This window comes from Anoplopoma fimbria, chromosome 6, assembly GCF_027596085.1.
Source record: "Anoplopoma fimbria isolate UVic2021 breed Golden Eagle Sablefish chromosome 6, Afim_UVic_2022, whole genome shotgun sequence".
Lineage (NCBI taxonomy): Eukaryota > Metazoa > Chordata > Actinopteri > Perciformes > Anoplopomatidae > Anoplopoma > Anoplopoma fimbria.
The window spans coordinates 20,051,162-20,066,692 of NC_072454.1; the positions used below are offsets into that span (position 1 = coordinate 20,051,162).

General features: G+C 42.2%; 1 protein-coding gene across 1 annotated transcript; it reads right to left on the bottom strand.

The window, feature by feature from the left end:
• Positions 1 to 6,370: 6,370 nt before the first annotated feature.
• On the bottom strand, positions 6,371 to 7,396 carry LOC129092760 (putative nuclease HARBI1). The gene is made up of 3 exons (XM_054600776.1): positions 7,119 to 7,396; positions 6,834 to 7,033; positions 6,371 to 6,735 (listed from the first exon to the last, which is right to left on the bottom strand). Exons 1-3 carry the CDS (start codon positions 7,394 to 7,396, stop codon positions 6,371 to 6,373), a joined length of 843 nt encoding a protein of 280 aa, XP_054456751.1.
• Positions 7,397 to 15,531: the final 8,135 nt, after the last annotated feature.

A 15,531-nucleotide genomic window follows, 5' to 3' on the forward strand; every position in this document is an offset into this window, starting at 1 on the left:
TTCAATCGAGCTGTTTCAGGCAGCTCAGGAGCAGTGATTCTGACTGGGAGGGTAACTCCTTTTAGCCGTGGACTTCAGGTTTTACACTCTACAGACCTTTTACATGTACAAATTATATATAACACACTAAAGAAGAGGCAAAAAGTGGAAAAGCATAATAGGGCCACTTTAAGACACACCTTCAAGCAAGTAGCCCACTTGTAATGGAAACACAAATCCCTACTAAGCTAAATCTGCACCCTGTACCACTGTTGATTAAGTATGCAGCAATTAAATGCACTAGCTAGAGTAAGTAAAAAAAGGAAAACCAAGTAATAAAACCCTGGGGGATTCAAACAGAAGGTGGAAAGCTGATCACCCTGTCCCTATGGCCCACTGAAATGCCTTTCCTTTTGTCATTTTTTGTCTGTGCTTTAGGATGTGAACACTGACGAAACCCAGAGCAATAGAAAAGACTGTTATTGGCATCTATGTCATCAAACATGAGGGTGCAGATGCCTCTGATCCACCAGAAGATGTAGGGATCACAGTAGAGCAGGGGTATTCAACTAAAATTTAAAGAGGTCCAGTTAGAGAAAATTTCTTGAAGCAAAGGTTCAGAAGATCATAATGTCTAACTATTTAGTGTGATATATATTTATTATCACGTAACATAGAACTGAACATATTTGTATGACTGCAGATATGTATAATGTTCTCTCATTAGCTAAATAAAAGTAGGGCTGTTTTCAAAATAAGAGAAATGTTCAAATAAAGTGCTTAACTTAAGAAAAATAAAATAAAAGGAGGAAAAGCTTGACTTTCCCTTGACTCAACAGTCTCAACCAATTTTACAGATAATAAATCTCAACACATCTTAACAATTGAACGGTTTTAGAGTATCACTTTCTTCCCCTCTTATATCCCACTCCCCCACTTTTTTGCTCAGTGAGAGAATTGAGCTCTAGCTTGTCTTGCCAGGATTTTAAACCTGGGCTTGAATAGAGTCAGGGCCCTTCTCATACACATGTTGAGGTGCTCATTGGTGAGCCTGGAACGATATTTAGTTTTGATTATGTTCATTGTGGAGAAAGCTGCCTCGCAGTTGTATGTGGAGCCAAACATGGTCAAGATGTATAGGGCTACTTTCCTCAGACCTAGGAAAGCTGTCTCAGGGACCATTTTGAGCCAGAAAGTGGAAGGGTCAGTTCTTACAAACTGCTCTTTCAGGGCCACATCTGCTTGGAGATCAACCAATTGCATCTGGAGAGGCCCAGCATTTACCCATTTAAAGTGCTGTGTGACTTCCCTTGAGAACCCCCTGACATCTGTGATGAGAAATGGGTTCTGAATGAACATGGTGAGCTGCTGTCTAAAGCTGAAGCTGTCAAAACTGTCTCTCTGTCCCTGAACCTGTTCCTGCACTGCTGGGAAGTGTGCACAGTCTCCCTGCAGGTCTTCCTTGAACACCTCAAGTTTCCTCTGAGAGGAGCGGACAGCTGTCATCAGTTCACAAATTGAATTGTCCTTGCCCTGTAGCCTCAAATTCAGTTCATTCAGATGTGAAGTGATATCAACCAAAAAGGACATTATCCATCCTGAGCGTTTCTCATTTTCTAAAAAGAGAGAAAACTGTGTTGCCTTCTAACTTCTTAGCTCTGCCAAAAAGATGCTACTTCCCTCCTGATGGACCAAAAGTGCGCTAACACCCTGCCTTTGCTGAGCCATCTCACATTGTTGTGCAGCAAAAGATCATCAGCATTGGCATCAACTTCTCTGAAGAATTCCCTAAGCATGCGATGCTGGTAGGAACAGGATGCCCCGAGAAAATTGATCATTTTCATCATTGTATTCATCACCTCAGTATGATCATCTGACAGGGAGGCGCAGAGGACAGATTGATGAATGATGCAATGGTAAGCTATGAGCTCAGGATTGTCCTCTTTCAGTCTTGCTACAGCTCCTTTCTCTCTCCCTATCATAGCAGGGGCTCCATCTGTGGTTATTGAAACCACTTGTTTTGGCTCTATTACTCTCTTTGTGAACATCTCCTTAATGGCCAGGTAGATGTCTTCTCCTCTTGTACTGGTCTGAAGGGGAGTGACATCTAACAGGTCTTCACAGAATGCTTTCTGGTCTGTGTTGAAAAACCTGACATACACTAACAGCTGAGCATTGTCACACGTCAGTGGACTCATCCACAGCTAAGCCTACACATGGGCTGTTTCTCAATCAGTGAACTTCTCTGTACTTGTGTCCTCCTGAACTTGTGAAACGTCATCTAGCGCAGCCCAAGTACTGTTCCAAAACACAAGTACAGTCCAAATGCCCGGAAATGTTCTTGCTCCCCCCATCATATCGGGGATGCATCGGAGGAGACTTGTGTGGACTTTGGACAACCAAGTATCCCAGAATGCATTTCGCACCAACTGCTGAAAACAAATGGCGGGGACAACGGAGAAAACTCACAACTGTAAGTTATAATTTTCGAAATACTGCTGTGTAGCGGACCAACTCTTTACCCTTGCAGGTCTGTTGGAGGGTGCATGGGAGTTTGCTCATCCAGTCTACATGTGTTTTGTGGACTTGGAGAAGGCCTTCGACCGTGTCCCTCGGGGAGTCCTGTGGGGGTACTGCGGGAATATGGGGTATCTGGTTTGTTACTACGAGCCATTCGGTCCTTGTATGACCAAAGTGAGAGCTGTGTCCGGATACTCGGCACAAAGTCGAGCTTGTTCCCAGTGCGTGTTGGCCTCCGCCAGGGCTGGCCATTGTCACCAATCCTGTTTGTGATTTTCATGGACAGGATTTCAAGGCGCAGACGGGGGGAGGAGAGTTTCCGGTTTGGGGACCTCAGAATCACATCCCTGCTTTTTGCAGATGATGTGGTTCTGTTGGCTTCTTCAGAACGTGACCTTCAGCACGCACTGGGGCGGTTCACAGCCGAGTGTGAAGCGGTCGGGATGAGAGTCAGTACCTCCAAGTCTGAGGCCATGGTTCTCTTCCGGAAAACGGTGGATTGCACCCTCTGGGTTGGGAGTCACTGCCCCAAGCGAGGGAGTTCAAGTATCTCGGGATCTTATTCACGAGTGAGGGTAAAATGGAGCGGGAGATGGACAGGCGGTTCGGTGCAGCGTCAGCAGTGATGCGGGCGTTGTACCGGACCGTTTTGGTGAAGAAGGAGCTGAGCCGTAAGGCAAAGCTCTCGATTTACCAGTCCATCTACGTTCCAACCCTCACCTATTCAATTCAATTCAATTCAATTCAGTTTATTTTGTATAGCCCAGAATCACAAATTACGAATTTGCCTCAGAGGGCTTTACAATCTGTGCACATGCGACATCCTCTGTCCTTCCCTCACATCGGCACAGGAAAAACTCCCCTAAAAAACCCCTTTAACAGGGAGAAAAAAAGGAAGAAACCTATGGGAGAACGACAGAGGAGGGATCCTTCTCCCAGGATGGACAGAATGCAATAGATGTCATGTGTACAGAATGAGCAGCATAACAGTTCTTAGATACAACACATTCAATGTATATGACATAAATGATTCATATAATAAGACTACATATAATAACAGCAGCAATTATTACAGTAGAATTATAGCCATGAAAATAGGGATAGTAATGTGACTAATAATAATAATCGAAGTAGCAGTGGGTGTCAGTCGGCTCACAGCAGGAGGCACGACTACGGTCCAGGTACCACAACGATTCATGGAAACCTGCAGAGCGAGAAAGCAAAAGGGCTTCAGGGTGGAAGTAAAGCTAAAATGCTTAATGGTACAGGTAATATTAATAGTAATGTGACTAGTAATAATAATAATGGTGGTAGCAGTCGGTGTCAGCAGGGCCGTAGCAGGATGCACATCCACGGTCCAGGTACAGCCACGATTTATAGAAGCCTGCGAAGCGAGAAAGCACAAAGACTCCAGGGTAGAAGCAAGTCAATAAGCGTAATAGTACAGGCAATAATAATAGTAATGTGACTAATAATGATAGTGGTAGTAGTAGTGGGTGTCAGCAGGGCCTCAGTCGGTGGCACGATGACAGTCCAAATATAACCCCGACTCCTGGGAACCTGCGAGGCGAGAAAGCACAAGAACTCCGGGGAAGAAGCAAAATCAGTAATGTGCATAAATAGGAGATTAATACATAAAGAAGGAGGGAGAGAAGAGGAGAGAGGAGCTCAGCGTATCCTAGGTAGTCCCCGGCTGTCTAGGCATATAGCAGCATATCTAGGGGCTGGACCAAGGCGAACCTGAACCAGCCCTAACTATAAGCGCTATCAAAAAGGAAGGTCTTAAGCCTGCTCTTGAAAGTGGTGAGTGTGTCTGCCCCCGGACTATAGTGACCGAAAGAATGAGATCGCGAATACAAGCGGCCGAAATGAGCTTCCTTCGTAGGGTGGCTGGGCTCAGCCTTAGAAATAGGGTGAGGAGCTCAGACATCCGGAGGGAGCTCGGAGTAGAGCCGCTGCTCCTTCGCGTCGAAAGGGGCCAGCTGAGGTGGCTCGGGCATCTGATCAGGATGCCTCCTGGACGCCTCCCTTTAGAGGTTTTCCAGGCACGTCCAACTGGTAAGAGGCCCCGGGGTAGACCCAGAACACGCTGGAGAGATTATATATCTCGTCTGGCCTGGGAACGCCTCGGGGTTCCCCAGGAGGAGCTGGAAAGTGTTGCTGGGGAGAAGGACGTCTGGAGGACCCTCCTTAGCTTGCTGCCCCCGCGACCCGGCCCCGGATAAGCGGAAGGAAATGGATGGATGGATGCTGTTGTTGTGTAACGGAATTTAGTTTTAAGATTTTTTTAAGCGAGAATGTAGTTAAGACTTAAAATATGTGGTCAATTTATCAAGATAGAGCCTGTTTGAAAATAACTCCCGACGTTTTTCGGAGATATGAGAGGTCCCGCTAGCATGTCCTGCTAAGATAGATGCTAAGGTGAGTGCTCATGTACCCCGTTGACAACAGCCTTATCTCGGCAAGGCCTTTCCAAATTTGCCACTGGCTCTGGTGTCTCCGTAGTGGTTAAACATGAGATATAACTCGTTTGGGGGATATCTAACGAGCAATCTTTGCTCTCTGAGTTTACATCTATTATTAGTTCCCATGCAAATTGGTTTGGCAGAGGGCAAAGTTAAGTTTCATCACTTTACATATATACATACACATATTTTTCAACTTTAACTTTGCACCAAGTTAGAGCCCTGCCTTTGTACCTTTGACCGATTTTTTTTGCAATATTTTATTCAAGGGACAACTGAGGAAACCCGGGCCCTCATTGCCTGGTGGGTGGCCAACGAAAGCCTATTTACAGGCAGGAGGAATTCCTCCAAAAATGGATGGGAGTGAGTATTGATTTTGACTGCTTGTATCATTGCCTGTATGACTGGGTAAGCGATGGTGCCAGATTTGTGCTGTCTCCATCCATAATGATTCATATCTTATTGAAGAGGCAGTGTGTCACTCTGTGTCACTCTTTGTTTATGTTTTTGTTTTTTCCAGTGACTTTGTTACCACTTCTGGCCTGGCAATAACAGCCAAACAGGCCAAAAAGAAGTGGAACAACCTTAAGGATAAATACAAGGTAAGCTGCCTGTTGCTCTGCTTTGTATTACTGAGAGAGCCTTCCGTTTCACAGTGTAGTGATTAATACCCTCTTTTCAGGACCTTAGGGATCCCCCCACAGGCAAAGGGGTAGAGGCCGGTGGTGTGACTGCTGCCACCTGGCAGTGGTACAGTGATATGGATGCTGCACTCCGGGGGCAGCACTCCATAAGTCTGCCCCTGGTAGTTGCAGCAAACCTGACTGCCACTACAGGTGGCGTGGTCACACCAACGGCCTCTACCTCTTCTGCAGAGGAAGCAGGCCAGCCTCCAACAAAGAGGCCCAGGAACAACCTCCTGGAGTTCTTGAGAGAGCAGGCAGAGAAGGAAGAGGAGAGGAGAGAAAGGCCGTAGAGAGAGAGGAGAAGAGTGAAAGGGAGCCAGCAGCTAGAGCAGAGCATTATCTTAATCTGTTCGAGAATCTTGTGATTATTTTAATTGTAAATAAATTGAATTAAATATTGTTCAGTTTCAACCCAGGCAATTCATTCTTGAAGGCAATAGTGTATTGTATGTATTTACAACAAAAGGGAAAGAATCACAAGGTCCTATATTTAAAAGTTATATACAATTATTTACAGCCATGCAGTGAAATTTAAATTAGCCAGAACAAAAAGAACATATACAACATATAAACTACCCACAAACAAGTCGTTTTCCCCAGAAGAAACTAAATCGATTCGATCATGAACGAATAATGGATTATTCTGATCCACCCCTAATATCCATCCATCCATCCATCCATCCTCTAGTGAGCATGACTACATCTGGAGAGGTTTACTGTCTAGATGTAGTCATGTTCACGCAGACACACAGGCAGTTCTCCAGGAGCAGAAAGCTGGGCAGCAAGCCTTCCTCGGACACCGTTCCCCGACAGCTCCCTCTGAACGACTTCTGCAACATCCTCGCTGTCATCTGGTCCCGGACCCTCCTCCTCCTCCTCCTCCTCCTCCTCCAGGATATCACCTGCTGCCACGCACATGTTGTGGAGGATGCAGCAGGCACCAATCACCTTCGGGGCGAACAGAGGCCGGATCTCCAGGGCCCTCAGGAAGATGGAGCGCCAGCGCGTTTTCAGGATGCCAAAGGTGCGCTCAATAATGTTCCTTGCTTTTGCATGGTGCCTGTTGTACCGGGCTTCAACTTGGCCTGTTAATAAAAATTCACATAGAAAATGTATGCTGTGTTTCAAAGTCACCAAAGTAAAAATTTGCTGTGTGTGTGTATGTGTGTGTAAGTGTTCTTACTTGCTACAGGCTGGCGGTATGGTGTCATGATGGCAACAGGACGCTGCAGGCACGGGTATCCTCCATCTCCTAATAGCATGTACCCAGCTGGTGGATACAGGGCCTGCTTGTACATCGGAGATCTTCTAAGTACTAGCGCGTCATGTACAGATCCTGTATTGCCAATGTACACATCCAGAAATGCGCCCTTGGCAGATGCCCTGCAGTAGCACTGAGGAGAAAAGTTTTCTGTTTATGTAGCATTTCTTCTGTGGCTCTGCAGGAGGAAGAATCCTGATGTGGCACCCGTCGATGGCACCGGCAGCACAGCGGAATGCCTCATGGCCAGCCCCCACCTCCTCCATCTCCTCTGTTTTGGGGAAATTAATTATTCTGTGGAGGATGGTCATCATTTCCTCCACGACGTTGTGGATGGTCCTGCAAACGGTGGCTAGTGGCATGGCAAAGATGTCTGCAGTTACCCTGTAGGAAGCTCCACAGGTAAGCCAGTACACCGTGATCAGCACCTCCATTTCATGGCTCCATCCATGGGCTTTTTGCCGGGGCAGCATCTGGACCAGCATGTTGATGCTGTTCCTGGATAGCCTGAAGGCTGGTTTCAAGTCAGCTCCGGATGCACTTGTGCATACCTTTGTAAGGGACTTTGGTCCTGTAAAAAAAAAATATATATATTTTTGGAATTTCTTTACATTGTTTATTAATTGTTATTTTTATTATGTATTATATTTATTACTTATTTATGTTTTTACTATTTAATATTTATTAAACTGTTTTCTAAATATGAATTGTCTATCAATTGTTGAATTCTACCACTCTGACATGTTTGATCTGGTGTTTACTGTTATTAATGTAATCTATTTATTTCATTGCTTGATAGGCAGTGTAAGAGCACACCTATCTTCCCAGATTCTGAGTCAAAAAGTTACAGTAGCCTACATGATTACTGTATTATAGACATGAAATGTCCTGTTTCTGTTGGTCTGTCCTGGTTAATGACTAATGATGTGCGTGGCACAGATGAAGTACAGGTAGGCTACTTTTGCATTGATGTATTGTGATGTTTGTGCACCTAACTGTACAAGGCCTGTCAGACTGAGTATCAGCAAGCAGTTTTTTGTGCTTAATACTGTCGTTATTGCTCATGTGTATACATTCGGTACATAGGGTAAAATCTTATTCCCATAGATCTCCCCGTGTCGTCCGTCGAGGGTTAGGTTTTGGGTTTAAAATGTGGCATTCGGATTGAATACCACGGGCGGCACGGGCACACAGGGAGCATCTATTTAAATAGTTTAAAATGTTCTTTCTTAAAACCGGATAAATTTAATTAAAATAGAATTAAGAGATTAAAAAATTTAAAATATATAAACCAATAAAAAATATTTAAAAACACTTAAAGAAATGTAAAATACGATGGTTTTAAAATAAATGAAAAAACATAGGGTTAGGGTTAGGATAAGGGATGATAACCACATGCTCATGGGCCCTTGAATAACTTTTTTTCTGAAGGTCATAGAGAGTGGAGTCCTTCGTTTAAAGCAACTGGACTTTATCTATTTGGTCTAGAGTTTATCAGACAGTTTGAACACATTTAAAACCCAAGCTGAACTTAAAAAACATTTGAAAGAACATTTGAAAGAAGGTCATAAAATTGTGACTAAGTTATGTTGTGATTTGTGTACATTCTCAGAGCCCAGTAACATCAACACGTATGTTGCTCATCTGAAGACTCATTTGAGGAACAGGGAAACGGTTAAATGTCCTTTTGAAGGTTGCCTTTTTAAGTCTAGTGTACTTTCAACATTTACTGGTCTTAGAAGTTGGTATCATAAGTTTTTCACCCTAAATAGTTTAAGACCAGAGATTTTTGTACATCATATGCTTACAAATGCAATAGAAGAGGATTCTGTGTCTGATACTGAGGTTTCACCTTCATATGATTCTGTACCTGTGGCTGAACCCGCTCTTGAAAATGGAGAGCCCATTAAACATCAGTTGGCATTTCTCCGCATGCAAACAATTTTACATGTTTCAAATTCAGCAGTGCAGGAAGTAATTGATATTGGAGAATTTGCTCGTCAAAATATTAAGAAAATTATAGAGAAAGTATTGGAGGAAAATAACTGTGCAGCGGATGCCTCTGTTGTAACACTATTATCTGATGAATTGGAATCACCCACTCAAATTTCTTTCAAGGGAGGGGCCTTTGGGTACAGAGCGTGAAAGGCAGTCATCTTATAGAAATCAAAAAAAAAGCAAGTCAATAAGCGTAATAGTACAGGCAATAATAATAGTAATGTGACTAATAATGATAGTGGTAGTAGTAGTGGGTGTCAGCAGGGCCTCAGTAGGTGGCACGATGACAGTCCAAATATAACCCCGATTCCTGGGAACCTGCGAGGCGAGAAAGCACAAGAACTCCGGGGAAGAAGCAAAATCAGTAATGTGCATAAACACTGCAAAAAATGAAAATCTATACAAGTGTAATAAACTTGAATTTAGCATTTTGGTCTTATTACACTTGTTTTTCAATGTATTTTCTTAGTAAGACTGAATATTGTTAAGATTATTTGACTTGTTTCAAGAAAATTCATCTTTTTCATCCTACCTAGATAATAAAACTAATTCTGAGCAGCTTTTTTCTTAAAATAGCACACATTACGGACTGAGTCGCGTTAACATTTAGACTGTGAGTACATTTTTACTTGTTTCAAGACAATCCATATTAACCTATTTTAAGAACTGACCCCATCTCATTAAGATATTCCAGCTAATCAACTGTGATTGCATTCAAATTGATAGGGTCATTGAGATTGTCATTCATGATTTAGCTTTGAGATTCTGAACCTCACCGGTGGCCCGTTCACGTTGCAGAACAAAGTAAACTACAATACATCATAACTACAGTACATCATACATATAAGCTTATTATAATAGAAGCTCTGCCTTAAGGATTAACATACAGTAAATAAAGCAAACTATTTCTTCTGTGCTGATTCACTCATTTATTTTAATACATCATACCTTCTCATACAACAAAACGTCAGTTAGGTCATATTTTCTCAAAACATATGTTTTACTATTGAATGGTACAGGGTGGTATGCAGTGTAATCAGGTAGTTTTTCTAAATCTATAAACTCTGTTGCCTGTGCAGCATTTGGCACAGCAATTTCATATGATTGTAAATCTGTATCCCATTTCAATGTGTCAAACACTTGATATTCACAGCAAAATAAAGATGAATCAATAACATAAATATTACTTATTAGTCCAAAAATAGGGAGCCCATCATTTGAGTCTGTGATTATTAAAGTCTTTCCACTAATGTACTTGTTGCCATTAAGAGACATCCATTTCACAGAGATTACATGATGGAAACTGTCAATATTCAAAAAATCTCTAATCTTTGAACCGACATATGCCTCTGAGGCCTCTGATACCGCTGATGTGGGGCCTAATTCTTTTTCATGAGCAAATATATTGTTTGTTTGATAGGTACTTTCGACAATTTTGCTATGATTTACAAGAGATTTGCAGACATTTTTATAATTTAATTTAGAGGACCACTGTTTAAAAAAACAATGCTTAGACTCAAACCTCATGCACATGTGTCTCGTCAAAGGACCCAGTGCTTCAATTTGTGAGGGTAAATGTAGCATATAATGTTGCTTAGGGGTTATGTTGTTGTCTGGGAAAAGTTGCCTAAATTGTTTCAGATGCTGCTCTATCAATACTCTCAGTTTTTGTAAGGTTTCCGTCATCACAATAGGAGCAAAAAGAATGTGAGTTATTTGAATTAATTCGATGATAAACTGTACATAGACATTGTCCTTGATGCTATTCATAATAAAAGGGAATATCTTCAGAAATATCAGCATCTGTCCAGAAGACTGTTTTAGTTTGTTATCATCAGAAGCCATTGTACTCACACTGATTGGACATGGCTTGTCTTTTATATCCCTGTTTGAATATGGAAAACCTTGTATAACTGAATTTATAGAGTCTAGATCAATATGCCCTGACAAAATAATGTGCTTTAATGCACATTTTATTTCCTGTTGCACAACACCCTCAAGCATGATGTGCATTATATCTTGAGGGGTTTGTTGAATGAGATCATAGCCTGGAAAATCTAAAAGTTTACTCCTTCTTTTTATACCATAGGTAGTCATGAGGGCATTTTAAGAGAGTCTGTACTGGCCCTCTCTATTTCTCTGCACTGCCTGATGTGACTTTGTAATGTTCTTGGGGTAAAACTATTTTCATCAAATTGGTTTTGCATTGTCTCAAAGTCACACTCACAATGCCTACACTTACTGAAAGCAAACCCAACTCCAGATTTAAACCCGGCCAGGTCATGCTGAGCAGGGGTATCACCACATATTGATATTACTGCACCATATAATATAGTCTCACTATTTCCAACTTGAATGTTGACACCATTGTACAGTTCCTTCAAATCCTGTTCAATTCTTGTTAATATAACATCAGCACCAGCCTCTGAGATATCCTTAGCTTTTGCAATGGCAAGAAGTCTTATGGCAGCAAGCTTAGACCTAAACTTGGGGTTTATGTTTCCTACAGTATAATAAAACATGAGTAACTTGTTCATAGAGGCATGGGGTCCAAGAGGGTTGCAAATCTCTATTTCATCGGAATACAAAATTAACTGTAAAGCAGTTGGCTTAACAGAAAACAATGGATGAGTTCTGAAAAGGCTGCCATTCACAATGTCACGGAGATATCCATTTTTGTTACAATTTTCTGGTGGATTACTGACCATGCTAAAAATTCTAGGGTTGGATAGCAGTTGCTGTAGACTCTTGATGAGAGGAACATAGAAAAAAACTTTGTTTCTAATGGTAAGAACCCTTGAAGAGCCTCGCTTAACTCTACACAGTGTTTGTGAAATTATAACCTCCTCTGGTTCCACTGGTTTAAATAGTTCCTCAATGGTTTGGTCCTGCATGTAAGTTGTAGTCAAGTTGGAAAATGGATCTGGAAAACCCTCAAACGTTGCCAAAATCTCATTTCGGAGCTGGTCAATGCTGACTGAAGGGTCATGTCTATCAAAGACATCCATCACTCTGTCCTGCAAGGTTCCTACAACAGCCATTTGTAACTGCTGGGTTTTCCCTATAATCCTGTTGGTATTACCCTGTAGTGAGAAGAGGCAGAAAAGCACACTATTATGGCATTACAAAGACTATGAATGACAGGATATGGGTGAAAACATAAAATGTGTCACTCAGAAGAATTTTAAGTAGTATTCACATCTTTTATTGCAAATACAATTTAAGTAAAAATGTGATCTGTCCTCAGTGAAACCCATAAAATCACAAAAAAGCATATCCTACCCGAGAAAGACAGCATGTTTCACGAACATCCACGGTAAAGGCGGCTGCATGTCTGGACAATTCCTGTTAAAGTAGCAGATTCAGCTTGTTAAATGACTGTTGTCAAAGTTGTTTTTGCCAGTGCCACTTGCATTACAGACAATGATGCATTCTGGGTTTGCTCAAATTCACAACTAAGTTTACACCGGTGTATGGGTTATGCAAGTGGTTCCCAAAAATGTTCTAGGACCTAAGAATGGGTTACGCAGTCCACATAATTGGCCATTACAGTAGGCCCTATCATAATTGACACAATGCCATCAGGACTCACCTGCCCTTCTCACATGACCTACCCCAGTAACATATTTAGACTATTATGTCAAGACATAAACATTTCTAGGTGAATGCTTTGAGCACATCTCATTGGGCCTAAGAAAAAAAAGAAGTTTGGTTCCGGTTGGTTGTCAGGTTAGGTCATGGGTCGGTAGGGTATTTATTTATTTATTCATCTATTTATTTATTTATACGCTGATTTTTTTGTAACTGTAGCATAACTTACTTATAACAACTATACATCTCGTCTACTTCTCTATCGTGTGTGTACCAACTCGCAGACAGCGTGCGTGCGGCAGATACACAAAACATATCAAAGGAGGGGAGGGGCTTTCCACGTTACTTGACTTGTGGATCAGAGCAGAGGGGAAATATTCTAGTGTAAATGAAAGAGTAAAGGAAAACCTCGGCAAAAACATTTCCCTTCTATCCTACTGACTGAATGGAAGCCTTCTTCCAACATGACGAGACGATAATAATGTTCATTAAAAATCGCGAATACTCATAATGTTGTCTATTGCATTTCGAGTCGGGTGGTCATCTGTAGGCTACTACTGTGTGTGTCGGTGTCGGTGCAGATGTAGGCTGTGGCCAACAATGATAAAGTTATCATTTGACAGGCCTTTTCAGGGAGAGGTTCGCTATGTAAGAAGAACCTACATCGTATTAGTTTGCAAGAATGCTGCGAGGCAAGTTGGTTTAAAAAGAAAGAGCTACAACGCTAACTTGCATGTTGTAGCATAATAACGTGACAGAATAGGTGCATCTACAGAATAGGTGCGTAACTCTGCGGTGACATAGTTGGGCTTTCCTAATATTCTACGCGGAGATGGAGACACTGGCGTGTGTGTGTATTGCCCGATGCGATAGTCTACGATGCAAACTCAACCGGAACCAAAACATTTTTTTCTAGGCCTTAGCTATCAACACCAATTGATTTGCATTCATTCATTACAAATGGTTGAAGAAATTCGATCAATGTTTGTGTGCCTACCTTTTCCTTGTTAGATTGCAGTTGTTCAATCCCCCCGCTCTCCTGGCAAGCGTCATGTGCCACAGCCATGGGGCGGCTGTTGAGGTGCAGTTGTTCAACCACCCCCTCTCCTGGCAAGCGAGGTGTCCTTGAGCGAGACACCTAACCCCAAGTTGCTCCCCGGGCGCTTCATTGCAGCCCACTGCTCCTCCGGGATCATTTCTTCCCTAAAGTCAACCTGCGTTGTGTTCTGCCTCATATTGGTAGTTGGAGTAGAATCTTGAACTTGGTGGGTAGCTGGAGTGATACAGTTGGAAAAAATAGGTAGGCCCATGTCGAATCGTTCACCCCCATGGCACCTTGAGCTAACTGGAATCAAATCCCTGGGCGGACGACCATTGGCGAGGTACGCTGCATGCCTACGCTTGATGTGATAATAGAATGAATTGAATACCCGGTATTCTTCTTTGCACCCATCGATTCCACAAATCACACGGAAGTTTCGACTACGTCCATGCGCCGTGTTAATGTGGCTTAAAAACACTTTTAAAGTCAGTGCAATAAATGCAAAGCAAATCACACATCGCCAACCAGCCATCTTCACAAAGTGTTCCTAACTATGCATTGATTGATTGAGATCCCGCGTTTTCGCTTTCCCGCTTTCTCGCGATGGACAATTCCATACAAAACCGGGGGGTTGGGGTGACTGACCTAATGTGAATTGTGTGATTGCACCCAGCCTCTTTTACCCAAATAGTCAATTTCTTTTTCAAAACTGGAGACGAAACTTTTATTGACTGCTATAGTTGACTACTTCATAACTCTTCGATTTTATTTCACAATTCCATGCACTCCCAATTCGGGCTGACTTGGATTCGCCTAACGACTTCTCCGTTTAAAAATATATGCGCGTTCTTTTTACCCTGGCTGCTGCTGCTGCAGGACGTGAGAAGAGGAGATATCAGAAGATACAGATACGCTATCAGGTGTGTATGAAACTTTCAGACCATAGAGGGTTGGAGATTATTTCAGTCAAAGATCATTTGAGTACATTTTTAACGGAGTCGAGGTTCCGGTAAATTAAAAAAATAAACCTATTGGAAAAGGGGCTAAAGCTTCGTGCACCTTGCACAATCTCCAGATGGCTAATGCTAACTATGATACCTTTGGTGCAGTTTGCCTTATGTAGTAACCTCGCATGATATGTAGTAACCTCGCATGATATATTTTACTCGGCTAATTATATGTTATACATTCACACGCTGTCTTTTGTTGGCAATGGTTGGCATGAATGACATCGTGAATCCCCAAGTATAAGGTTTCCCTTTAGTCTGCATGTTAACACGTGGGGACGCATGAGCATAGCGACATCGTCCTCGCATTGGCCATTTTTGGTCTCAAACATGCTGTTGATTACTTTGACTAATGCGGCTATACTCCGCCGTAAATAATGTGAAGTGTTAATGATTATACTTTACCTAAACAATTCTGCCTGGTTTTAAAGGCTGGCTCTGCACGATTTTCTGTCTAATGTATAGCTTGTTTTGACAGTATTTTGTTTTTATTCACAGTTAACGAGTGAGTTGTTTCCAGCTGCTTTGCTCACAACGGGCATATGGACGGCAATATGGATAAGTTAGACCGTGTGGCCAAAGACATCTTAACAGGTAATCATGATAACGTGATACAGTGATGATGGTGCTCATGTGTGAATGTAAATTAAGTGAATGTGTCGATTTTTTCTCATTTGTGTATCTGCTAATATCATTAGTTCATTACAATAGGCTTGTATGAGCTTGCTGAGTGGGATTTTTAGACAAATGGGACCAAAAATATTTGGATCAACAAATACTGGATCAGATCAGAAGATAATGTGAATGTTGCTGTGAGTAACAAAAGTGAAAGTGACCTTATGGGTCAATCTTGGTGTCAGCTGTGCATTCACTATACAGTTTTGTTCGCCCTCCTGTCTAAGGCATTCAGCAAGCTCATACAGCAGACTTGAGCCACAATAAATTCCTGCTAATACTTCCTGAGATACTTTTCACTTACTCT